Source organism: Papilio machaon, chromosome 25, assembly GCF_912999745.1.
Source record: "Papilio machaon chromosome 25, ilPapMach1.1, whole genome shotgun sequence".
Lineage (NCBI taxonomy): Eukaryota > Metazoa > Arthropoda > Insecta > Lepidoptera > Papilionidae > Papilio > Papilio machaon.
The window spans coordinates 5,698,610-5,725,632 of NC_060010.1; the positions used below are offsets into that span (position 1 = coordinate 5,698,610).

A 27,023-nucleotide genomic window follows, 5' to 3' on the forward strand; every position below is an offset into this window, starting at 1 on the left:
TGATAGCTGTCAAAAGCTTTGCTTTAGTAATTTACATCAAATTTCAGTGAAAGTATAATGGTAAACCTACCGCATACATTTTACTTTCATCAGGTTTTTTATAAATGCATGGTTTTTTTTTTTATATATCGTAATTTTATAATTAATTGTAACCCTTCGATAGCTCAGTTGGTAGAGCGGTGGACTGTAGCCGTGATATGAATTGACATCCATAGGTCGCTGGTTCAAATCCGGCTCGAAGGATAGCTTTTTAAGTTTTCAGTAAACAGATTTTCTCTTAAACCGATAAAAGTTAGAAAGGCAACGAAAAAAATTCAAGCAGTCATTATAAGTTTTCTAATTATTTTTTATCACGTTTCAAATGCAAAGGAGCTTTTTTTTCATCCAAAACAGAAGGCAAAGGTTTTATGATTTTACAGCCAACCGTAGAATCGGGTTACAAGGTGATTTTTTGTTTTTTTTTTCATACGCCATCCCGAGCCATCATTCGCGTCGTCATAAACCCTCCCAGTAGCTCCGATATGTCAAATTTACTTGTTTTTTTATATAAAGCCAGTGTCACACCGAGAAAAAGTTTTCACTCTTTACCATGATGAATTATAGTCTTGTGATCCCAAGTTTTATATTAAGCGAAATCATTATTTATGAAAAGGGTGCCTTGAAAAAAGGGAAAATTGTATAACTTGTCTGTTAAAAATAGAAAAAGGTACCATGCCATTTTTGTAAAAAATTATGACTCTTATGATTTTTTATAATTCTCTTTTAATATGTGAACGTATATTTATACACATTTTCTTGGTGTACCACCAACTTAACCTAATCCCGTCTTAGCTCCCTATAATCCGACGTATGAAGTACTCAAATGTTATATCTCATAAAAACAACGATAAGCTCAATGCTAACATCGACCACATTTACAAATGTATACTTAACATTTAAGGTCCAAATTAGCTTGGCAATGTCTTAAATCTTTTAATTATGGCTTACTACTGTAAACTTTATAATTTTCAATCCTTAACAATTCATTTTTAATTCCGTGATATTTTTATATGAATATAATATCAAGATTTAAGCACGTAAATAGAAATATCAAATTCCCGGTATTACTATTTTGTTTATCTTGATTTTACAAGAATTCAAAAAAAGAAATAGTCATTCAACATAATTTTAGTAATTAACTAATGATTCGTCGATTATTTTGTTCCCATCGAGTTCCCGCGTAATCTCCGATCATTTGACACGTATGAAGACGCAACCAATTTTTTTTTATTCCAAATCAAGATGGCGGCCGATACGTGGATACAGACGTCAAATCGGCGCAGAATGGAACTTTATCTTGATTTGTGTATGGCCACTAAATGGATAAAATAATGGTAAATTTATTAATTAATACGAGGAACAATTTCTTTTATAGTCTGTATTAAAACGTTAAACATTACAATTTTAAAACATAACTGTATGTGTTTACATTTTCTTATCACACGATTTAAATCCGAGGGCCATCTCTATGGCAACAAAAAGTGTAATTTTAATAAAAAATAAGCCATTTCCACATGGAAAATTTGGAAACGGAAGGCAAGTACTTTTTGTGGACATATGCATGAAGTTATTTAGTATTTTTTCTGTTGTTCTTTACGCTTCCGCTACAGGTTGTCGCTACGCCCGTTCTATGTCCATAAAAAGCACGGTAGCTCAGCATCCGTAATATAGATATTAAAGGTGATACAGTGCCTAATGACTTGTAATATTTCCTTCTCACGGCTGCCTGCTATAAGTCACGGACAGTCACGGTATCGTCTAGAATGTTCACTACAACATGTCATTCCAGTCATAGATTAAATATTATTTGTCTAATCTGTGACAAATAAAAAATTGTCGTCAAATTTCCTTAACCTAAATGTTTTATAAAAAAAAAATTACAATTCCTTACAATTTTGAGGTCAGATTGTAATCTTAACAAACAAGTTTTATCAAACACCACACTTTGATTCTAAATTTTAAACGACGGGCATCAATAATATTTTTTTTTTTAACAACTCAGGTTTCACTTCAGAACCCGACTATAATTAAATGTAAAATCAAGAATCCAAAATATATGGGAAATTATTTCACATTATACGTTAAAAAATTAACATCACGCCATTCATATACGATAAAGTACATAAATATTATGTGTAGCTTATTGAGTACGTTAAACTGAGCTCCTTAGAGGCCATAAAAAGTTGATCTACCACTAAAAAGAGAGGCCACAGTCAACTCGGTTCGGTTAAGCCAATAGACGTAGTTTTTTTTGTTGGAGGTTCTTTTACGCACCGCCAAAGCACGCCGCGGCAAGTCTACTGTTTACTGACCACCTTTGTGCCATAAAAAGTTCAGAGGTTTTGGGCTTTTTATACCAATAATGGTCTTAAAATGTTTGCACTGGAACTATTTAATCAAAACTACGTTGGCTCCCTCAGGTTGGCAGAACGCCGCTTGTACTGTTGCCTTAAACGTCAAAAAGTTTTTTTTATTTATTTTTTAATTTTCATCGTCGAAGTTGTTGTTGCGTGTTATTCTGCCATTACAGATAATTAATTCGAATTGATAATTTTGGTATTAAATATTGTGTGTATTATTTTGTTTCAATTAAGCATTTTAGGTATGGTAAAGAAAACATGAAATTAATAAGAATGTGTAAGAAAAAATACTTAAATCCTTGTAACTAATTGTCTTATGATCTCACGATTTTCCTTTTTTCTTTATCTTCTTTTTTCAATTATACTTCTTACTTTTAACTAATATATAAACTAGCGGTCGCCCACAACTTCGTCAGCAAGGGATTCCTTCCCGTCAAAGTCCTGTCAAACGCGGCTTTGTGGACAGATATACCTACCTACAGACAGACAGTAATTTTAAAAAATTATTTTGTTATCAGCGTAATTTTTTTTTTCGATATTACATGCAGACACTCCAATTTCATTAATATATATGGATTCTAAAGTTTGGATGTGCGTTTGTTACTTATCTTCAAAACGGCATAACGGATCTTGATGAAATTTGACGCAGATTTCGAACATAGTCTGAAAAAAAAAACTTTTGAGGTGTCAAGGGACACCCGGATGGAACGAAGTTCCTTTCTATTAATTAGTGAAGGAAGTAATGTTTATTCTATGAATAAAAAACTTAAGTCTTAACAAGAAGTACATTTTATTTCTATGAATTTTCGTTATATATTGTCACGTCGTTGCCATGGTGAAGTAGCGCTCATTCGTCTATAGCTAAAAGTGTCGTGACAACTTTTCGTAAGAATTTTTTCAGTCTACCCCCCTTTCACAACGCGCGATAAGGAACTTCGTTCCAACATAGTCTTCTTACGGATTTTTTTTTAATTCGCGCGGACGAACGCAGACAAGAGCTAGTTACGCACAATTCTTTTTTTTGTTATTTCTCATAGTTTTTAATCTTTGACCTTTATTTACTAAAGACTTTAATAATTTATCGTGAAACAAACGAACTGATGACTTCTTTTCTTGAATACACTAAAAGCCTAAACTACCAGAATAGACAATCGAGTTGACATTTAGACGGCAACGTAACGTGCCATAGACATTAATATAGTTTTTTATCGGAACCAGTTTCCACGTGTCCACCTACGTATCGGTCGCGCTGTGACGTCACGGACGGACGTTCGAATCGAGTTTCGATTTTTAAACTAAATCTTATGCAATTGATATGAAACAAAATTTGAGGTTATAAAACCAACTGTAACTATAGTTTAATTTTACTGTTATACGCAAGCTGTTAATAAGTTATTAAAGTTAGAGAACTTACTCAAATTAACAATACATTTTCATTTACCTATATAAAATTAAAAACTGTTAATGTCTTAGCAAAAATTAACTAGACTAGATTGAATAAGTACAGCGAGAGTTCTATTTAATAAGAAATTTCTAAGTTCGGTGAATAAAATTTTATATTAACCAACCACGTATAAAATAGTTTACTTAAACTTTGAAATGCAGAACAATTTTGCTTAGACTCTAATCCAGTTTGACAACATTTTTACTGACATCTTATTACAATAACAAGAAGTTTTTAAGACAACAAGTTGTTATTAAATGATACAGTTTTCGAACCTCACGACCTCATGAGACCTCACGAGTAGTTAGAAGCGCACGCTAACCATTGACAAACAGAGTGAGGCATTGCCATAGAGATCTTACTTTTCTTATTATTATTATTTAACTTAACTATTACCCTTCAGAAGGTTGTCTTTAACCTTACCGCAGTAGGACTTGCTAATTTTAAACTGCCGTCCTTAACAAACAGTGTTAAACCAACAAGACGTAACATACGGGCGATAATCGTGTACCATCTTTTAAAATCACATATCGTTTCTACAGAGGTGTTGATATATTAAGTTATGGGAATTTCGATCTTATGGTATATGAAGGTTCAAATGAATATATTTGTCGAAGTATTAGCGCGCTGGTTTTCGAAGTTTTATTCTTTGTGAAAAGGGCTACGAGTTAGAGTTTAAACAAATTACTTTGTCCGGTTGAATTGATGTGGCACAAAGAAATAACAGCGGCAACGATCTCGCTGATATTTGACATATATAGAACATATTCTGGTAGAGCACATGACTACTTATAAACTATTTTTTTATTTCCGCTCAGACGGAGTCACGAGCGACAGTTAGTTAACTATTAATCATATTAAAAATATGGTTGTTCTTTATTATATAGTTGTAATAAATATTTATTTAATAAATTTGTATCTTACAAAATTACGTAACGCGTTTAAACTTAACCTTTTTTATACTTAGTGCGTGTCTAGATATTAAAAAAGTCAGTGGAATTAATCCTTAACACATTCAAAGAAAATGAAAAGCTTAATTAATGTGCCAACAAATTAATTAGCATTAATAAACAGCTTATTATATAATTTGGCGCAAAAAAAAACCTGTTTCGAAAATTTTAACTTCAAACTTTCAAATACTTTTTTGAATTACGTTTTAATTTACTTTATACGTGTTTATTAAGTGCGTATTTAGTGAAATTAAATCGTAACTAATCGGTAGTTAGGCGTAGTAAGGGAAATATGAACTACTAGCTGTCGCCCGCGACTCCGTCCGCGCGGAATTATAAAAAAACATAGTAGGTAGTCTATGTGTTCTTCCAGACTATTCTCCATCTATGATAAATTTAATCAAGATGCGTTCAGCCGTTTTGGAAATACCTTCAAACAAACATCCATCCATCTAAACATTCACATCTATATAGATAAAAGAAAGTGGTGTTAGTTACACTATTTATAACTCAAGATCGGTCGAACTGATTTATCTGAAAATTGATGGGGAGGTAGCATAGAACCAGGAAACGGACATAGGATTATTTTTACCCCGTTTTCTATTTTTTTTATTCCGCGCGGACGGAGTCGCGGGTAAAAGCTAGTTCCAAATAAAAATGTCAATATTATATTTGAAACAAAAAAGTGAGGTTATACAAAACAAAAATTTTATTTAATAATATTAATAACGTAGATACGATACGAGTATGTATACTTATTATGGTCGACGAATTTTAATCGTAATATTTTTAAAAACTGGTAGATTTCTAAAAGGCAACAACATCGCCGGGAATCGACCGGTGAAATAACACGACCACACAGAAGACACGCGTCAAGTGGAAGCAATTCCGCGTACAGTCTTTGAGTGTGTCACAGTCACAGGCATGATTTAATTCCTCATTCCTATGGATTTGACGGAGGAGGGGACACATAGGAAGGTGGAACATTTATTTTCTGTGCGTCCCCTTCTCCGTCGATTAGAGATACGCAATACATCTGCAATTGTGGAGATCCGCGAATTCAGGTGACCGCTTGCTTGCTAGCTACCTTATAAAATAAAAATATAAATATTTTTTTACTCTTATGATGTAATTTGAAAATATAAAAAAAAAATTAAAATTAATTTAAACATAATAACAGCTGCGACAGACAGACAGTAAGCAGATCATTATTAATATATGTTTTTATTTAAATTTAAATATTCATAGTTTATTTTTTATAAGATACGCGACATTTTGCATCGAGATATTTATCAGATGCATATTTAAATAGTTTTTAAGCAATTCCGATCACAGTTTTTTATATAAAATATTTGATAATATTATTTTATAACCTTGTTATACGGATATAAAAGATATACTCACGCTAGTAAACATAGGGATAAGCAGAGATTAAAGATGTATTAAGACGAAATGCAATTATTCGCACTTGACGTCTTCTATGTGGTCGTGTTCGTCGGTCGAGGCATTTATGCGAACTCCAACCATGTTAAAATATGGCAAATATACGTGGTATGCACATCCCACACAATCCTGTACGTATAGAGTACATGTGCCTAAATCGCTCGTATCACTGCCTACCCCCGATGGCAATCATGGCGATAGCGCGCGATGCAGTCGGTACCTTTGTGTCCCTCTTTGCCGCACCGCGCTTACATTATTGAATTTAGGGTTGTGCCAATCGCTCAATAAATAAAATATTTTTTATTTTTTAATGTTAAAAACTAAATTTACACCCGCATTCATAGTAAATTGATGTCTACAAGGGTGAACCTTAATGTATGTTTACAACTCTAATCCTACATTAAGGGTCTTCCTTATTACGACTCTGAGTGTATAAATAAATAAATAACTGCTTTAAATACTCAGTAAATAAATATATAAGTAAGTATGAAATATTTTGCCCCATACATAATTAAATAAACCATAGTTTTGGTAAATTAAATAAAATTCGAGAAAATTAAACGTTAAAAGATAAAGATATAAAAAGTACCAGTTCCTTTTTCTAGCTTAATTCTGGAATAAAATCCGCATTCTTAGATTCGAAAGTGTATGACTCATCCAATCTATTGGTTGTATACAAAATTCTGTCTACCGCAATTTATGTATTGAATATTTATTCTATCCTATTTTAATCATAAAAAATAACATAATTTATAATAGCAATAAAAGTCAATAAATAAATAAATAAAATATAATTTAATTTTATTAAATTATAAAAAAGCACTGTATTTCCGTAATGCATTAGCCTTATTTAAATTAAAAATTATATATATTACATTAATAATATGAAAAATTAATTATATGTAAAATGACTGCACTAATTTAAATATTTCTGTACTATTAGAAAGCTAGATTATTCTTAAGATTTTAAAAGGAATAAATTATGTTTTATCTTACTAATATTATAAATGCGAATGTTTAGATGGTTGGATATTTGTTTGAAGGTATCTCCGAAACAGCTCAACGGATCTTGATGAAATTTGAACAGATGTAGAACATACTCTGGAAGAACACATAGGCTACTTATTATGTTTTTTAAATTATTTCCAGCCAGTATTGCATAATTGTAACTCCTACGAGTGAATAACAACAGTAGAAGAACACTGCTCTCTTGATACTTAATAGTGTTGTCGTCCCTTTTATTTAATTTAATAAAACAGAGATTTGTAATAAAAGAGTATTCAGTCTAATTATGAGCTAAAATCTAGATAATACATTTTTCTAAGAGCGTCGGTAACGCAGTTGTTGCACTAGACTGGACCAGACCAAAACACATACAGGTTTGATCCCCGCCACGTACCAATGTGTTTTTTTTTTCAAATTTCATCCACTTCCTCTTCCCATCCTTTCCTAAATACTATAATTTTAAATGATTCCTTTCGATAACATATAATATTTATTAAAGAATTCTTTAGCCGGTGTTGAGAGCAATAAATATGTTAATATCAATTATAAATAACGTCAATTATATGGAAAAAAACGTGTTATTTATTCATCAAATAAGCTTCTAAATATTTGTTATTTTTCGAATTAAAATAATTCTTTACTATCCTGTTATTATATTTATTTATTTAATTATTATCTGTATACTAGCTGTCGCCCGCAACTTTGTCCCCGCATTATTAAAAAAACTTTATAAGTAGCCTATGTGTTCTTACAGGCTGTGTTCAAAAACCGTGCCAAATTTCATCAAGATCCGTTGAGCTGTACTGGAGATAACTTCAAACAAACATCCATCCATCTAAACATTCGCATTTGTAATATTATAAGAGTGTCTTTATGTACTATTAAAAAAAGTACATGTGATGTATTTCCGTTGTTAATAACGAATATCGACTAATTTAAAATGTCTGTATGTGACTGAACTTCATGGGACTGATGGGAAAGTAGTTGTTTTGTTTGTTATTTATAAGTTTAAGGTTTTGGAGTGAAATTATTTATACTTACTTTATACTTAGTTTGTTAATGGAATAAAAAGACTTCTTTCAAATAAATTACGTGATGAAATTAATCAATATTACTTAATTAATAATAGAAATTAAATCCAAATAAAATCAACTTAACTAACAAAAAAAACTACAATTTTTTTACAATAAACTTTTTCGTAATATAAATTATAATTATAGGTAAGCAAATAGCAAAAAACAGTTAAAATAAAACTGTAATTTAGAAATCCATAAAAGAATTAATTCATAAATTTTTAGTATTCGGTATTTCGTAAATGGTGGCAACCCTAAAAGTACAACGACTGAGTCTGCCCATTATTGACACAATAAATTCTAACACTCGCATTTTTAAACCGGCCTCACGCACACAACAATACACAAAAACACACACATATTAAGTATGTGTCACCGGTCGCTTATGGACTCAGTCTATCTCGAATCTGACTAAAAATTTCTTAAAAAAGCAAAATTTAACGTATCATTGATTTATCTAATTACATCACATCTATCAATTCTGATTAAACAAAAATAAGCTATAATTATTGACAACTCTTTCTTAAACTTTAGTAAAATATCCAATCAGTTTCCTAATTTGACGAATTAACTTCGCTAAAACCGTCTAACAATAAGACATTGGATTGGACTGTATCTCATCATGTATAGACATCTAGTGAATTTACTAATTGTTGGATTTCACAATTTATATGTAACATACAGATATGTAGGATGCATTCGTGTACCGCATCCGTATGTTGGCCGGATTCTCGAGTGCCGAAGAAGTCGGCCGCTCTTTACGATTGCAATTAAAAAAACAACATTTCGGATACAAGATCAGGTGTAGGTTAGTTATTACCTTTAGAAAACGTTTAGCAAACAAGTTGACTTAATGAGGAAGTTAAAAAATGTTGCTTCTTTTCACTAAGTCGAAGTTACTAAGTTCACAGTTTTTATCCGACTGACATTAGAATAATGTTAGAGGTTATGTACAGTCAGGTAATCTCGCGGTGTTCCAACTTAAAGGCTACAGTCGTTTGTAAGTTTTGTACGTATTCAAACGTCGAGGTATCTTCCAACAAATCCCCATCCCATTCTTTCCTTTAAAGTAAAAGGGAAGGGAAAGAGGAATAAAATTAGGCTTCCAGTAACCTTACATTTTTTTATGGAATAAAAATAGTTTTTCTTTCTAACAGACTTTGCTCTATCTGTGCTAAATTTCTGACAATCTGTGCAGCATTTTTACAGTTACCTGGAAACAAACATGAGGTCGTTGTTATTTGGCAATTCATTTAATAATTTCGAGAATCTTCTTAACCAAGTTTTAGTTAATAATGCGTTTTTTTATATCAATTTGGAACAATGTTAAATCGTTATTACGAGTACTCTGAAGTATTTTGAGAATTGCTTTTATTAAAAAAAAGATGATTACGTTTTAATTCTCACATTGTACAGTTTCCTTATATTACTTTAATTATCATACATAAGACGCTTTTAAAATGCATTCATATTTTTTTTTGTTTTTTAGGGTTCGGTAAAACAATGGAAAAATAACTATTTTATATATATTTTACGATAAAATTCGTAGATTTATAGATAGTTATTTCAAGAAATCAATTTTTCACATTTAATAATTTTTTTTTTCTTTAATTCAGAATTTTCATGAAACTAATACATTAATGAAAATAAATAAAAACGGTAGTCTTCTATAGTAGATGTTTAGTGACATTTCGTTTGACATAGCTTAATACGTCGTTTATCGATTCTTCGTTAACTGGTCTAATAAATTTGATTTACAAATTTTTCTATCGATAAGAAATAAAAACAAGACGTCAAAAACAAATAGATGTCAAATGATAATAAAAAAAGTCCAAAGGGGCACGGCGCGCACTCACCTCGCAATCCCGAGGCCGCAACACATGTAACCTTGGCTTTCTAATGTAGAAATATTTATACTCAAAAATATAATTCATCGCATTATATTCAAAGATTATTCATTATAGAACGTACCCTTAATTAGGGGTGACTAGGCTTCACATATCTTTGAATTTCTTCACAGGTATGCAGGGTGCATCACGGCGTTCTCACATTAATTTCTTATGTTGTACGGAACCCATTTTATATATCAACAATCGTGCTTGTCAGTTTTTTTTTTGGTTTAATTATAGCATTGTGAAAACAATAGCCGACGTATTGCTCGAGTTATTTTTAAAAGCAAATCCTGTTATTTACAAGTTGTAAGTTAATGTGTTGGGTATAACTGTTTGTATATTTAATGCTCTGAAAAGATTATATCTTTCATTATCTGTTTATATGAACATAAAATACTAAGTTATTTTTTTGTAAATCATTTAAAATATAGTAGGATTTTGATGATAACACTGTTTATTATAATAGATCTTCTATCTTTATATATATAAAAGAAAGTCGCGTTAGTTACACTATTTATAACTTAAGATTGGTCGAACTGATTTAGCTAAAAATTGATGGGAAGGTAGCTTAGAACTAGGAGACTGACATAAGGAACTTTTTTATCTTGTGTGCATTTTTTTTATTCAGCGCGGACGGAGTCGCGCGTAAAAGCTAGTATTATATAGATATGCGAACCGTTACAGAGTTATGAAGAAGGAAAATATATAAATTAAACGTATCCTAAGGGAACTGGATACATATTCGGGATCATAAGTAGCCTATGTGTTGTGTGTGATGGATGTGTGGTGTGACAAGAAAAGATAGAGTTAAGAATGTGTATATCAGAGGAAGTTTGAAAGTAGCGCCAGTTATCGAGAAATTGACGAGCAAAAGCTTAGCGTGGTTTGGACATGTTATGCGGAAGGATAATGATTATATAAATAAAAAAGTAATGAGATTGAATGTGGATGGCTATAAAGGTAGAGGAAGACTAAAGAAGGTATGAATGGATTGTGTGAAAGAGGATATGCGTAAGAAGGGGGTAAATTCAGATATGACGGCTGATAGAGATGTATGGAGGAGTAGTACATACTGTGCCGACCCTCCATAGGGATATGGGCAGGTTGAAGATGTTATAGCCTATGTGTTCTTCCAGACTGTGTTCTAATTTCGTTTTTTTTTTTCAGCTCGATGAGGACGGAGTCACACCCTATAGCTAGTAATATAGTTAAGTAAAACGACTACTTTCTAACGAAAGGGAAACTGCAATATAACGATATTATTGTATTTAAATCATTTGGGAATATTATTCACTCTTGTTTATTTGTTTATAAACCGTACAAGTCATGTTTTATTAAGCTTAAAGTTAGAAAGGGACGCAAGGTGAGAAAGATAGATAGAGCTTTGATCCGGCACTTGGGCGGAGCTTACAGCGACACGCCCATTCAACTTATCGATTTTGCTACGTTCAGATAATTTATTCATAATTCCTTTGTTATACGACTTTATGTTTCCGCTCATAATTCCACGAATTACCTATTTTTATGTTTTTTAATTTGGAAAAACACCCTTGAGGTTTTTCGGGGTTTCTTACATTTATCGTTTTTGTTGATTGTTTGTTACTTAGATATTTAATTTCAGGCTACGTCTAATTTTCATATTACATATGTAGGTTTTATTATATACTAGACTAGCTTTTACCCGCTACTCCGTCCGCGCGGAATAAAAAATAGAAAACGGGGAAAAAATTATCCTATGTCCGTTTCCTAGTTCTAAGCTACCTTCCCATCAATTTTCAGCTAAATCAGTTCTACCGATCTTGAGTTATGAATAGTGTAACTAACACGACTTTCTTTTATATATATAGATAAAGATATATCTGTCTGTTTCTGTAATACTATAGTTATAAATCATAGGACATTTATGTATTTAATCTTACTAATATTATAAAAGCGAATGTTTAAGTGAATAGATGGATGTTTGTTTGAAGGTATCTCCGGAACGGCTCAACAGATCTGAATGAAATTTGGCATAAATGTAGAACATAGTCTGGAAAAACACATATAGGCTCAATATTAAGTTTTTTTTATTCTAATAAATTATAATTTGACTAGCGACATCAAAATAAATCATGAATATACTTTAAAGGACAGCAACTGTTACGAACCTCTAAATACAAACACCTAGTCTAGGAACACAAATAAGATAATAAACATTGTTTTTGATTAAAATTTTGTTTTTCAAATAAAATAAAAAAAAAAAACAAAATACAAGGAAAAGCAAAACTTCACAGTGAGAATAATTGTCGTTTATTCAAACCAATCATAACGTTGAAACCTTAATCACATCATTTCTATTGTCCTCAGAGAAACTCCGTCTCTCCTTATGCGTGGGCTGCGGCGGACAGATCCATGACCAGTACATCTTGCGCGTCGCCCCCGACCTGGAATGGCACGCGGCCTGCCTCAAGTGCCAGGAATGCAGGCAGTTCCTCGACGAATCCTGCACCTGTTTTGTCAGGGACGGCAAAACCTACTGCAAGCGAGATTATACCAGGTAAATAGAGTTAGGTCTATTGGATCTTTCGAAGTTAACTTTTTAATTTTATCTGTAGTAGACGTCAGCAACAATAAGGTTGCGAGAATGGGCCTCGTCTGGTGCAATACCGAATTTTCGATTCCTGCCGCCGAGTTTCGTCATCGGACGACCCGACAGACCGACAGATACCATCCATACCATCTGGACGGCTGGCATTCCACAACAGTGCGGTTCTCGCGAAATTTCTTGCCGCACACGGCCGCGTTGTGGAATGGTCTGTCCTCGGCGGTATTTCCAAACCAGTACGACTTAGGGTCCTTCAAGAAGCGAGCGTATCACCATCTAAAAGGCCGGCAACGCATTTGCGATTCCTCTGGTATTCCAGATGTCCATGGGCGTCGATGAACACCTTGGTGTTCCCGCTGCTCGTTTGCCCCCTTCTCTTATAAAAAAAAAAAAAAAATACCACGACCACAGAAGACACGCTTCAAGTAGAAGCAATTCCGCGTTTCGTCTAATGACTGTGGTGCCGGAGGCCTCATTTTGGTGGTCTATCCCTTCTTATTCTTCTTATAAGGAAAGAATGGGAAGAGACATTGAATTTGACGAAGGACTTTTATTGAAAGCTGAAGGAACAAAATGTTAGCTTGTTATTGACATGTTTCGAGATATTGAAACTTTACTTAGGAAAATAAAAGATATCTGTACATGACTTCACTGAGATAGCAGTTAATATCATTCGATAAGGAAAGTTTTCCGACTTAACCTAAGCAGGAAAAAGACTAGGAAGTACTCTAATTATTGAATTAAATCTACTCTAAATTACTTAAACGACAATTATGGTTAATAATATATTGGATGTGACAGATTAAATTATAACTGAATGTACTTTAAGCAAAGTACTTTTATAAATAAATTAATATAACTTTTAGAATAAGTAATTCTATAAATATTTGCATGAAATGGCAACATTAACAAGCGTATGGCAACATTAAATTTACTTGATATCGTAAATATTTTATCGAATTCCACGAAACGAGATCAAGTTTTATAAATAAACTTTAATTAAAGCAATTCAAACAAATTAAATTCAACATGAAATAGCAAACAGCGAACGCCGAAGCGAACACGCAAACACGCTCCGAGCTGTCAAACCGTACGTAGCTTACAAACGGTTCATTATAATTTCGTATACACGGAACTGTTTTATAACATAACTGCATTAAAAAACTATCCATAACATAACGTCAGTCATTTTTAACTCGGCGCCACTTTTTCAAAACAACACCAAAGATGAATTCACTAAAATAACTCGCATATGTTTACAATTTCACCCTTCCATCTCGATCCCGAAGCTAAAATATAGAATTACCATTGACAAACTACACTGTAACTCGACAAACAACATTTTCGCATAACCTCAAACCTTATAGCACAGAAAATAAACTCTATAATCCTTCAGCTAGTATTTTAGCAAAGGTAAATATAATTTTGCCGCCGTATACAGTGATGTGCCGAGAAAACAAACTGAGTTTGACTGAGCATTATGTATTTGGGCGCCAAAACAAACGTCAGTTTGACAGCGCGGCGGGCGGCGGGAATTCGATATGTCTATGGTATGTTTGTCCTCGTTTACACCGGTCCGGATAAGCGGGTTTTCTATTACACTTTTTTTTTCTTCACTTAAACTATTGTGTAAATAAAAATTCAACACATTTAATCACCGTTTTAATAAAATATCTGAGTTGTTCTTTAATAAAAAAAAACTTTTTAGGTTTATTTCCTTTACTTTAGTTGAAAAAAATAAGACTATTATCAATATCTAAATCTTAATTATATTTTAAGGTTATGTTATTTTCTATTAAAGGAAAATTATATAATTTTAAATTAAATAGGCCAAATATAACTTTCTAAAGACAAGAAAAACAGACCGTTACGAAATCCATCAATCGTCATTACTTTTAAACGCTATAATAACGGAAATAAATCGTTTTAATATCGAAGTATTAACATCCTGCGGACGCACTCACAGACAGACAAACGCATCGAAGGAAATCGATGAAATATTAATATAAACAGTAATTAAAGTACATTTTACTCATAGAAATGTGTAATAAGAAACTATGGTTTTAAATAATTTAGATTTTAAATAAAAATTAATGGTAAAAAAAAACCATTTTATACGATGTATTTTAAATTTAAAAATATCTTTTATGTTAGTATATCACCGTAATCTATAGAAAATTTTATTTTAAACATTAAAATTTGTCGCCGAAATAGCGAAGCGACCGCTACCATTAGACATCCGCAATTGCAGAAAATTGCCTACCTTTAATCGACGTAAGATGCGCAGAAAGAAAGTATTTCTCCTTCCAATGCATCCCCGTTAAATCCACTTCCCCTTCCCATCCTTTCTTTATAAGAAAAGGATGGGAAGGAAAATATACCTAGCGAATAAAGAGGACTTATATTAATATAGTACAATAAAACAGTACTAAATCAAATCTAACATTGAAAACCTGTCAGTAAAGGGTTAAGCTTTTAACCCTTTCGCTGTCGACAGGACGGAAATTGTTGTTTGTGCTTCGGATCCAGTTACCGACATAAACAGCGGATATATAAGAATATTTTACACGTTCCTATTTCCATTGACGTTACAATAACAATATATGTATATTTAGATGAAATCAAATTTTAAATTATTCAACGATAACCTCAAAATTAATAATTAATTAAAAAACATGTAAAAAATGTTCTTTTGTTTCAATTACAATTTTATTAAATTACTAGCTGTCGCATACGACTCCGTCCGCATGAAATTTGAAATAAACGTAATAATTGTCTATAACACCTTGAAGTTAAATAAAAACTTCTAACAAAGTTATAAGATACTAGCTGTCACCCGCGACTCCGTCCACGCAGAATTAATTAAAAAAAATTAATAAGCAGCCTATGCCGTTATGTGTTCTTCCAAACTATGTTCTATATCTGTGACAAATTTCATCAAGATCCGTTGAGCCGTTCCGGAGATACAATCAAACAAACATTCATCTAAACATTCGCATTTATAATATTATTAAGATTACAAATTAGTTAATTAATAATAATGAGTAATATTACAAATATTAAATCGAAACTGTGGTAAATTCAAGACGATATGAAAGAAACTATTTCGAGGGCGAAATCTAGTTTTAATAATATTAAACTGTGTACATAATTGAAACAAAAGAATAGTATAAAATAAACAAATATGAATTTCTATTCCTTTTTAAAAGTAATTGACATGTGCCATGATGCCAGGCAGCAAAAGCTAAAATAATTTATTAGACAAACATGAAATTAGTACATCTAATTATATATTTTATACATATATATGTATAAACAGATGTATACTGCATCTGTCTGTATGTTTAACATATAAACAGTACAGTAAGAGGAGACGTAGAGCGGTGTTGGGTTTCGCTAATTGAGGGGTCGTCGGGCGCAAATCTCTCCCTAACTTAAGCTACGCGGACTATATTCGATGTACTCACAGTGAATTTCTGAGACCAAAATCTCCGTTTAATACGTATCTATATCTCTGTTATGTCAAAGATAATGACAGGTGTAACGATATGTTTTTTTTTATAGAAATTTCATTGACATTTTTACAATTATTGATATCTTACTTATAAAATACTAGCTTTTGCCCGCGCCTCCGTCCGCGCGAAATAAAAAATAGAAAACGGGGTAAAATTTTTCAGTCAAATCGATTCAGCCGTTCTTGAGTTATAAATAATGTAACTAACACGACTTTCTTTTATATATAAATTATAAATGTGAATGTTTGAATGGATGGATGTTTGTTTGAAGGTATCTTCAGAACGGCTCCACAGATTTCGATAAAATTTGGCATATATGTAAAGCATAGTCTGGAAGACCACATAGGCTATTTATTAAATTTTTTTTAATTCCGCGCGGACTGAGTCGCGGCTGACAGCTAGTCAAATAATAATAATGTGTGTAGATTAAGCATTAAATAAAGTAAAATACTACTCCTTATTATAACAAGGTGATTTGTTAATTTATTCTTTTCTTTCGTGGTCGTGTTCCTCGGCTCGAGTCGGTACAAATATTTTCATATATCTTAGCGGCTTAACTTCATGCTTGTCGCTGCGCAAAATACAATTTTGGATGTAATAGGGCGTAACGGAAAGCGCGCCGATGTCCTTGAGCAGCTAAGATTTAAAAAGAGTTATTCCTGATATTTTAATTTTTTTATATTTTATGAGTTTTCGACGTAATTAAAATAACTCTCGAAATAAATTAACCTGAATATAATCGGAGATAGATGATATAATGAGGGACATATTTATCTATCCAAGCGTTAGAGCTATCTGATTCAATGGAATTGCAAGATGAACCCTTTCAGATACCTATATTTTCAACCTTATATTATCGACCAAGATATCCCATTCGACGCAGTCTCCCCACTGACCATTTCAGTCACTTCTTGTGTGGCCAATGTTTGTGCAGCTGACAGCTGACAGCTGACAGGCCCGACTGCAGTGACAAGATGAAATCGGGACGTCGCGAAATGTTAGGATGTTCCATCATAGAAGTAAACAAAGATAAGAACAAAGTATATTCTTTGTATGGTTTGTACCATAGAGTTATACCTACGGAGTATTCGAAGCACAAAAATTAAGGGTGTTTTAAAATTTCCCCAGTGTTGTCATTTACATTAAAATTTTTGCATAAAAATAAATAGAATACAATATCTTTTCTAATGTTTATATTATATTTCTTAATTTATAGTAAAGTTTAATAATATGATTATTGGTGACATTTTTAAAACAATAATTAAATTTTGACAACAACAATAAAACACAATATTGTGTTCGATAAATATATTTCGGTTTTTTAGATAAATACAGTAATGAAATAACAATAATTAACAATTTACCAAATAGTTTATTTTATTTTGGTTAGAATTTTTCTAAACTTCATTTTACCGAATTTAGATGTTTTTACATTACATTGTTAAACATTTGCGTCACGCACACTAATCTTTCACCTAATTTTTTAAAAGGCAAAGGTCTTAGTAGCCATTATGCCACCACTTTGACAGTATGCAAACTCATTGTCTACCAAAGAGATTGGTTTCATAATTCTTTACACAACATAATGTAAATTAAATAATTTATCCCATTGGCATATTTATAATAATAACTAACTAAGCAAAATAACTTAGGTATTTAACATCGATTATACATAAAACATAGGGAAAGGGAAAAGCATTGAAAAGCGAGCAAAACCCTAAGTACATTTTGAAACAACCCCCGGGGAGGTTGTTGACCGGCACTTTACGGGATGAAAGCCTTCCCCATCCCCCACCGCCGAACCCCAGCCCCCGGCCAATACCGCTAAAAGCATCGCCTATACACAGGCTAGGAGGGTTGTATATACCTACCTCAAAACATACGGGGAAAATATTTTGAAGTGAAAATAATTTACCTACGTGTTCTTTTTAATACAAGTAGCTTCATAAGGTACTAATACTTTTTAAAATATAATACTTTGAATGAATCTTTTTTGGTATGTTGAAAAGGATGTGTTAATATTTTCTGAATTTTTTAGATTTTTAATATGAATAAAGGTATTTCAATGATCGTATGAAACTTTTTTGTATGCCCACGTATAAGTAATTTTTATGTAAAGTCATTTAATCTCACGTAGTTTTTACTTAGGTCTGAATAACGGTATTAGTAATGAAAGAAAAACATGCCTCACAATTTTTATTTTATTTTTCTAGATATTTATTTTAAAATTGGCCAAATCTTTACAGATTATTTGGTACGAAATGTGACAAGTGTGGATCATCCTTCAGCAAGAACGACTTCGTGATGCGAGCGAAAACGAAGATATATCATATCGATTGCTTCCGGTGCTGCGCCTGCGCACGGCAACTAATACCAGGTGTGTACCAGGTACCTATGTACCGAATTGTTTGTAAAAGGAAGAAAAAATTCTGATAGCTCAGAACATCGTATGATTCGCTGTGCAGAACACAATATAAGATGTGGCCTGGTGTAGAGCGATGCAGGGGAAGGACACTGCACAGAACCACCAAATAAATTACAATGTAAATAACTAATATTTTTTATTACAGGAGACGAATTCGCGTTACGGGAAGGGGGTGCGTTGTACTGCAGGGAAGACCACGATGTGTTAGAAAAGGTTTTTTTTTATGTTTTTTCTACAATGTGTTTGTTTAAGAAGATCCACTTTTCAATGCTGAAACGCTCGTATAAAGTTATGTCAATTATCTTAAATCGATAGCAAACAATGTTACTTGGACGAGTGTTTCGGCAATCGGAAAATGACAATAACATTTGTTGACAATATTAATAGTTTTAAAATTATTTTCTTAAATATTTTCCTTTGCAAAGATTAGAAAAAAAAGTAAAACACACTTTAGTCGTCATCGAATGTTCGGTAAACATTTTTGATTGTAACAATTTTTTTTTATTTAGAACATTGTCAAAATTGTCTTGTATACCTATAATATTAGTTTGATCTAGAACAAAGTAACTTAAATGATATTAATTATTTGAATTTATCATAAAGCCTCTTTGGTTTCTCTTAATCTTAAAAAAATGACGTATATCTCTTACTAATATCTGTAATTCTATGTAATGTTTGTAGAGTGCAAACACAAGCGGCAGCAGTGGCGCCAACGCGGAAAGTAACAACAACACAACTCTAAGCAATAACAACTCACATCATCCGCACGAGCTCGGTTCTATGTCTGGTGAGTACATGAAAAATTTATATGATAATCGATTTATTTATACTCCTCTATTTATAATATTAAACTTACAAACAAATAAGAACAGTTAATGTTAGTAGACTCCATGAGATCCATGAAAGACGGTTCAAAAAGAAATGTGGGGACCCAACCCGTGAAATTTTAAAGGGGGGATTCAGGGAAAGGATCTTTGTTTTGAAAATACTTGTAGTAGGTTTTCCATCATAATAAGGTATTGTAAAATTTACATTTCGAATAACATAATGTGGCAATTGATGCGAACATAATTGTACATTTACCTACATATATGGAATATACAGAGCTGGGCATTAACTCGTTAATCCGTTAATCGTTAATTAACGAAGTTAACATTTTGCTTAACGGATTAACTTTTAAGTTAATTTCAAAAAGTGTTAACGCTTTTGTTAACTTCCGTTAAACTCAACTTCCGTTAATAAAAGTCCGTTAATCGTTAAATTAGAAACTTGGAGACGTGCTGTCATTTTGTTTAAATTACGTGCAACGCCACGCTCGTAAGTTCAGCTATGTTGGGCGACTGTCAGCGACTCGAATGGTGAACGAACGAGTTGATAATTGATACATGTGAAGTTCGCGTGCAAGTGTGATGCATCAGAGCGTCCGGGAAAGACGTGAACAATAGGACAAAATTAAAAGAAGGTTCGAAATAGTATATTTCATTACGAGTATATAAAAGCAAGAGTATGTAATAGCCCACATTCCGAACGCTCTTCATCCCTGTAATACGCCACTTTTTGAGCAACTGTATTAAAACACTTTTTTACTCGTGCTTTTTCTTTAGCTTTTCCAAACTCGTGCGTTCTCTTTCCCAACTGTCAAAATAATGTCTATTAAAAAGAAAAAAACAACCACAAAGTTTTTACAAAAAAAATCATTGAAGTTTTTATGATTCATGCAAATAGGTATTTCTAAAAAGAAGCTCCTAATTTGTTACAATATTAGATTTAATGATTTGATTCAATGAATTAGGTTAGGTTTCATTTTATTTAATCTCATTAAATTTCATTTTCATTTCATATTAATAAAAATAATCTACTGAAGACTTGGCCGTTTGGGCATAGTTGGGTGAAGAAAACAAAAAAAAAATCTTTTACGGTTGGCGCCATTTTTCAAACATTTTAGTTAGTTGAGTTTATTGTGTTTTTATTATTCTATTAAATTGTTTCATTTTTCGCAACTATATTAAAAATAGTTGTTTAGTTGTTTAGTACACGTGCGGAATCGTCATTACAACTTGTTCCAACTGTCAACCCTCACCTTCGGCTGCGCCTCGGCTCGGGTAGACATTTGTCGGAACTCTTTGCAAAGACAGGCTTTCCACACTCGTAATGAAATATACTATAATGCATTCATACTTGTCTCTAATACTAATGTGTTATAGAATATATAGTCAAATTACTATTTTAAACAAGTGTCGCCACATAAGTGTGAAATTAGTATGTATAATTTTGATATGGTTAACTGTTAACGATTAACTTTAACTTGCGTTAAATTTTCGAAAATTTAACGCTTTAACGATTAACGAAGTTAATTTTTTAATTAACGAATTAACGATCAACGAAGTTAACTTTTCGATTAACTGTGCCCACCTGTGGGAATATATATGCGTTATATGGAGTATATATATACGTTAAACCTCAACAAAATTAGACATTACATTATTGTACTTCACTTTTGGTACTTGAAACACTTTTAATATTAAACATTCAGTAAAGGGGTTTATTGTTTAACGTTTTACGAATCTCATCGTCTCTTGGTAATATATCATTATTTTCAAAAACTATAAATCTGTTATCACCTTACACACATAATTAGTGTTGCTATCTTATCAAAGCCAAACTTCGAGTGTTTGTACACATCAGTTCCCAATTTAACACTGATTACAGGTATACCCAAACAAATACAATACGGAAATGTCTAAAAAGTTTCTATTTTTTTTAAGTTATAAAAACTTCTTTGTACAAAATGGCCAGTACAAAATAGAGATTAAGACTCCGTAGACTTAATTATTTACAATTTCAAAAAATAAAACCATAATTTACGATCACCATTTTCTTTTTCCTGACGTATTTTAGGCACAGTATTTAATATTACTAATATTATAAATGCGAATGTTTAGATGGATGTCTGTTAATAAGTAACTCTAGAACATCTCAGCGTATCTTGCTGAAATTTGGCATAGATGTAGTAGAACATAGTCAGGAAGAACACGCAATTGAGTGTTTAATTGAATCGTAGGCGACCGCTAGTAATCCATACATCTCTATCAGCTGTCATATCTAAATTTACTTATATTTTAAGACACTGGAAACCTTTTAATATATATTTTAAATTATTTCCTAAGCGACAATTAACACTAACTTAATTTTTTTCTTCAGACATGAAATACAATTTTTATACTAATCAAATTAATATTTGCGCACTAATTTAAGATTATAAAAAAAAGCTAAAAATTTATATATATCAAGTTAAGTTTATTCAATAATCAAAATAAAGTCAGTGCGTTAATGACCTATGTAACTTGCGTTGCCCACCGTACGTTATCTATGGGCCTTTGAAATGAGCCGACAAAGGGGACGCCGCTTTAAATTGGCCGCGAAAACTCAAGTGGACGGCCTTTTTTTATCTAATTAATCTCATTGGTTGTGATGAAAAAATATATAATGAGACCTGACAATATAGTTAAAATTGTTACCTATATTAAAATAGAAATCTATAGGTCTTTTGACCCCTTTTTAATTTGGTTAATGTTCATTATTCTTTGTTTCTATTGAGAGCATTAATTTAAACAGTGGCAAGTTAAATTCCACACATCGCGGCCATTACGATATTATACTTTTGTTACTTATTTTATGAAAATTGTAGAGTTATTTATACGTATCTTATACTAATATTATAAATGCGAATGTTTAGATGGATGTTTGTTTGAAGGTATCTTTGGAACGGCTCACGGATCTTGATAAAATTTTGCACAGATATATTCATGGGCTATTTAATAAGATTTTTTTTAAATCCGCGCGAACGGACTCGCGTGCGACAACTAGTATTATTCATTAAAAATTTGTTTGATTTTTTGCTGTGAATAGTCTCCGAAACTTCAGAACCGATTTGAAAAATTCTTTCACGTTTGTGAAGTTACACTATCCCAGGGTAACATAGCCTATATTTTTTTAAATTCCACGCTAACAAAGTTGAGGGCAACTGCTATGTTTTATAGTTATGTGAGATGAAGTATTATAGTTTATAATTTATTTTTTTATAAATATTTTTTTAGGGGTTTGATTGGAATTCGGTGTAGTTCTCGAACTATTTAAACTTTTGTGTTTACTGCGATTTTTTTTTTATTATTTTCATCTCTCTTCGATCTCCTTCACAAAACTGAGATGTCAATATTGTTTCTATTCATGTTAGAGCAGTAAAAACTCTCGATTATTGAACATATTAAAGTATGTTTTTATAATAGTACTAGCTTTTACCCGCGACTCCGTCCGCGCGGAATAAAAAAAAATGCACACAAGACAAAAAAAGTTCCTATGTCCGTCTCCTAATTCTAAGCTACCTCCCTATCAATTTTCAGCTTAATCAGTTCGACCGATCTTGAGTTATAAATAGTGTAACTAACACGACTTTCTTTTATATATATATATAAGATTCTTTTACTCGTATATATATATATAGATATAGATTTACGTTACTTATCAGAAAACATAAATTGAAGTGAAAAAAAATTTACGGTTGGTTTATGGTACTCCTAACCCCAAAACTCCACTGCATTGACACGTATTATTCATATTGTCATCCCTTACGTTCCTTTTGAAAAAAACAGAGACAATAGATGTCTCAATACAAACTCGTAGTAATGCCAACATTAAAAGTAAATCTCGTACCTATTTTTGCTTGTCCGCGGCATTTTAATCAGCTTGATTCTTTAACCGATCTAAAGATTAAATTAGCAAATTGAGAACATGATCTATTGTTTAGAAGTTTGAATTATTTTTCTAAATACTTTCCGATTCCGATCGTAAAAGTTAATTTGTTTGTTAATAATAATAAAATCGGACACTAATTTTACGACTACTTTTTAATTTGTGATCGAAAAATATTTATGAATTCCTTTTATTCATTAATTAAATTAATTGCCTCACAGTTGTGAATGTTGCGAGTGTCCGCCATTACAAAATTGACAAAAGGGTTGCCATAAGCCAACGTCCGAAGATTAACAAAGGTGTGAAGTGTGGATCAATGGAATTATGCGCGGGCCCTTGATCACTAATCACCTACTGACCCTTCCGTTAGGGTCAGTCAGAGTCTATTATAAACAGCTTTGATTAGATACAGAAATTATTACATTGTACTAAATGAAATTGAAATGAACTCGTATTTACGAGAGAAATATGAAGTGACGTTCGTTAATTCGTACATCTTACAGTTGTTTTCAAATATATAGGTGTCTCTTAACTTCGCGTGAGTCGCTGCTAAGAACACGATTTTTGATATGGTAGAATAAGTCAAATTAAATAATGACAGCACACTAGCGCCCCCCTGTAAACGTCAAAAAATGTCTCAAGATCCTCTTTGTATTGTATGTTAACTTGATGTTGTTTTTAGACTCTGGCAGTGAGTCGGGCTCGCACAAGAGCGGACGCGCACGGACTGCCAACGCGGCCGACGGAAAACCCACCAGAGTCCGCACCGTGCTTAATGAGAAACAGCTGCATACGCTCAGGTGAGTACGACATAGCTGGCAACTTGCGACATTTAAATATTTTCAAATTTTAAACGGTTTTTTAGAACTTAAAATTGTGTACCTAATTTAAAATCAATCTGATGTAAATTGACCTAAATAAATAGAGCAAGTTAAATAAAATCCATAAAATTTGGATACATTATATATATTATAAAATAAGACAATAAACGGCCTTTAAACAATTAAAAAGAATAATTTGTCACAGACTATTCAACAAAACCATTTGTTCTACTTTTTGTGCGCCTTCAGTAAAAATATATTTCTGGTTTACATTAAGCCAGTACAGTAGGACAGTAGCGTTCAAACTGCGACTAGACATTACTGCGCCGCATTACTTTTTATTTACTTATGGAAGTAATTTTAAAGTGTTGATAAACGTACGTTTATCAGGACATGCTACGCTGCTAATCCTCGACCGGACGCGCTGATGAAGGAACAGCTTGTCGAAATGACGGGCCTTAGCCCGCGCGTCATCAGGGTCTGGTTCCAAAACAAACGCTGCAAGGACAAGAAGAAAACGTTGCAGCTTAAAATGCAAATGCAACAGGAGAAGGTGGTAATTTATCCTTTGGTATATCTTTTTTTAATTATCAACAAACATAACACACAATCAAGAGTAGGTTGATAAATCATTTTGTATTGTACGTTAGAATTTAGAACGATTTGTAACGGTTATGTTGTCTATGCATGTCAGTGTTGCCAAATTTATTGAAAAAAATTCCCGATAAATATTATGGGTATTAAATTTTTCTTTGCAATTACAGTAAATTTATATAATAACTTAATTGCTATACAGTAACTCTGCGCTACATAGATGTCTTAAAATAACTTATTAAACGAGTGTAAAAGTTTCCTTGACCTGAAATAGGTCGATTTAACAAAACTCATATCATATTCAAACTTTTATATTGTTGAACGTATAACCTTTTTGTGCATCAAATTTAAAGTCGTTGTGTTCGGAACAGGAAGGCCGTAGGCTGGGATACATGTCACTGGGAGTACCACTAGTGGCGGGGTCGCCGGTGCGCCACGAGGCGGGCCCGCTGCCGCTCGAAGTGACCGCCTACCAGCCGCCCTGGAAGGCGCTCTCAGACTTCGCGCTGCACGCAGACCTCGACCGCGCGCCGCACCACAGTGCAGCCTTCCAGCATCTCGTCAGTCAGGTACGGCGACTGTCAGCTCGACCTTGGACCTCACTTCATACCACTGTAAATACTGTAGGACTTCTTGACCGTACGACTCCGGAACAAAAGATTATCCATTGCTTGAATTTGTGGATAGTAATGTCAGAAAGGGATAGAACTTATTTTCGGATAGCGTTGCCACATATCATCAGAATTATAAGTCTAAGCCTTTGCCTCGTGCAACAAAAGTAAGATGATAAGACACAGATCGTGTGCAGAAAGTACTGAACCATAGACATATTCGTTTGGTGGGATATTATTTGATATTTCTTGTTTTCCCCAGATGCACGGCTACGACGTCCCGTCGCTGCCCCCGCCTCGCCCTCAGGGAGGAGAGGATAACTACGTCACGTACCTGGAGAGTGATGACAGCCTCCCCCCCTCGCCCTAGTGCCGTCTCACATAATCACCTCCACACGAGAGGGACGGATGTTGTTTCCGAACGAAAGCGCAACGAACTGTCAATGTCAAATTGAAATATGGCGCGAAATGCCAACATTAAAACAATGAGTGATGTGATCGAAATAAACATTATTTCTTAAATGTTGGCTACAATTTTTAAATCGCATTTTGAATTCTAAAGTCATAAACAATTTAATATGTAGTTTTTGTTTTAAAACTTTTTATTTCATATGGTCAGTGTTTGCGTTTATATTTATGTTGATTATAGTTTGAACATTGAAAATGAGAGGCGGTGGGACTAGTGCAAACAAAATAGAATTAATAAAGAAATATCTTGCCAAGTTTTTATGGGTAAGAATTAACAAATATGGTCGTGTCGGCAATTATATAATACATATTGAACTATATTCCTAACTTCCTCTTGTCATTAATATGTTTATTGTTACAAATTTAATAATTTTGAGGTTTTATTTACTTTATTGAATACATTATTTTACAAAAGATATAATAAAAAATACCGTTCAAAATTCAACTGATGCGATACAAGAAAAATTCAGTGAAAGAAATAAAACCTTATTATAGTGTATTGTTGAAATTATAAATTGCACAAATTGTTAATAAGGACGCCATTTTTAACAATTAATTAACTTTATGTGATGTTTACCATTAGTTTTATGTACTTAATTTGTTTTATCCTTTAATATATAATTACTAAGATCTGGTTTTCGATGTATATATATTTCATGTAAATAATATTGTATAAATCTACTTTAAATACGAGTTAAAAATTATGTACGATTAATTTAAATATAATTACTATTTTAATTAGTAAATTATGTGTATAATCTGTAAGAAGCAGCCAGTCATTTTTATTAGGTATAATATTTGTATTGTTTCAACGAATTGAAATGATTTTTTTTTTAATTTTGAAATATTTTTAGCTACCCAATGGCTTTAAAGCACAATCTTGTATCTTGTATAAACCAAAAATTGCTATTTTACACGAATAGACATTGACATTAACATAAGACTATAACAAACTTGAGAAAATTAAAAAAAAAGAAAAATTTATTTTTTAACATTAAATATTATTTGGTTATTCACGATAATAATTCACTTTTGTCATTTTTCAACTGC

At 32.4% G+C, this 27,023-nt stretch overlaps 1 protein-coding gene and 1 non-coding gene across 3 annotated transcripts in view; both read left to right on the plus strand.

Moving 5' to 3' along the window:
* LOC106721724 (insulin gene enhancer protein ISL-1) overlaps positions 1-26,289 on the plus strand; it is a 41,052-nt gene extending 14,763 nt beyond the window's left edge. The window contains exons 2-9 of one of the 2 annotated variants that reach the window (XM_045684221.1): positions 12,553-12,742; positions 18,552-18,682; positions 18,876-18,943; positions 19,412-19,517; positions 24,162-24,279; positions 24,691-24,856; positions 25,266-25,463; positions 25,768-26,289. In XM_045684221.1, coding sequence (XP_045540177.1) covers positions 12,553-12,742; positions 18,552-18,682; positions 18,876-18,943; positions 19,412-19,517; positions 24,162-24,279; positions 24,691-24,856; positions 25,266-25,463; positions 25,768-25,875 — 1,085 coding nt within the window. In that variant the 3' untranslated portion in view covers positions 25,876-26,289. The remainder of the gene's footprint in view (positions 1-12,552; positions 12,743-18,551; positions 18,683-18,875; positions 18,944-19,411; positions 19,518-24,161; positions 24,280-24,690; positions 24,857-25,265; positions 25,464-25,767) is intronic. The other variant, XM_045684222.1, reaches the window with a different exon arrangement.
* Positions 154-243, plus strand: Trnay-gua. Its single transcript is given in 2 exon segments — positions 154-190; positions 208-243. It is a non-coding gene; the product is annotated as a tRNA-Tyr (tRNA).
* Positions 26,290-27,023: the final 734 nt, after the last annotated feature.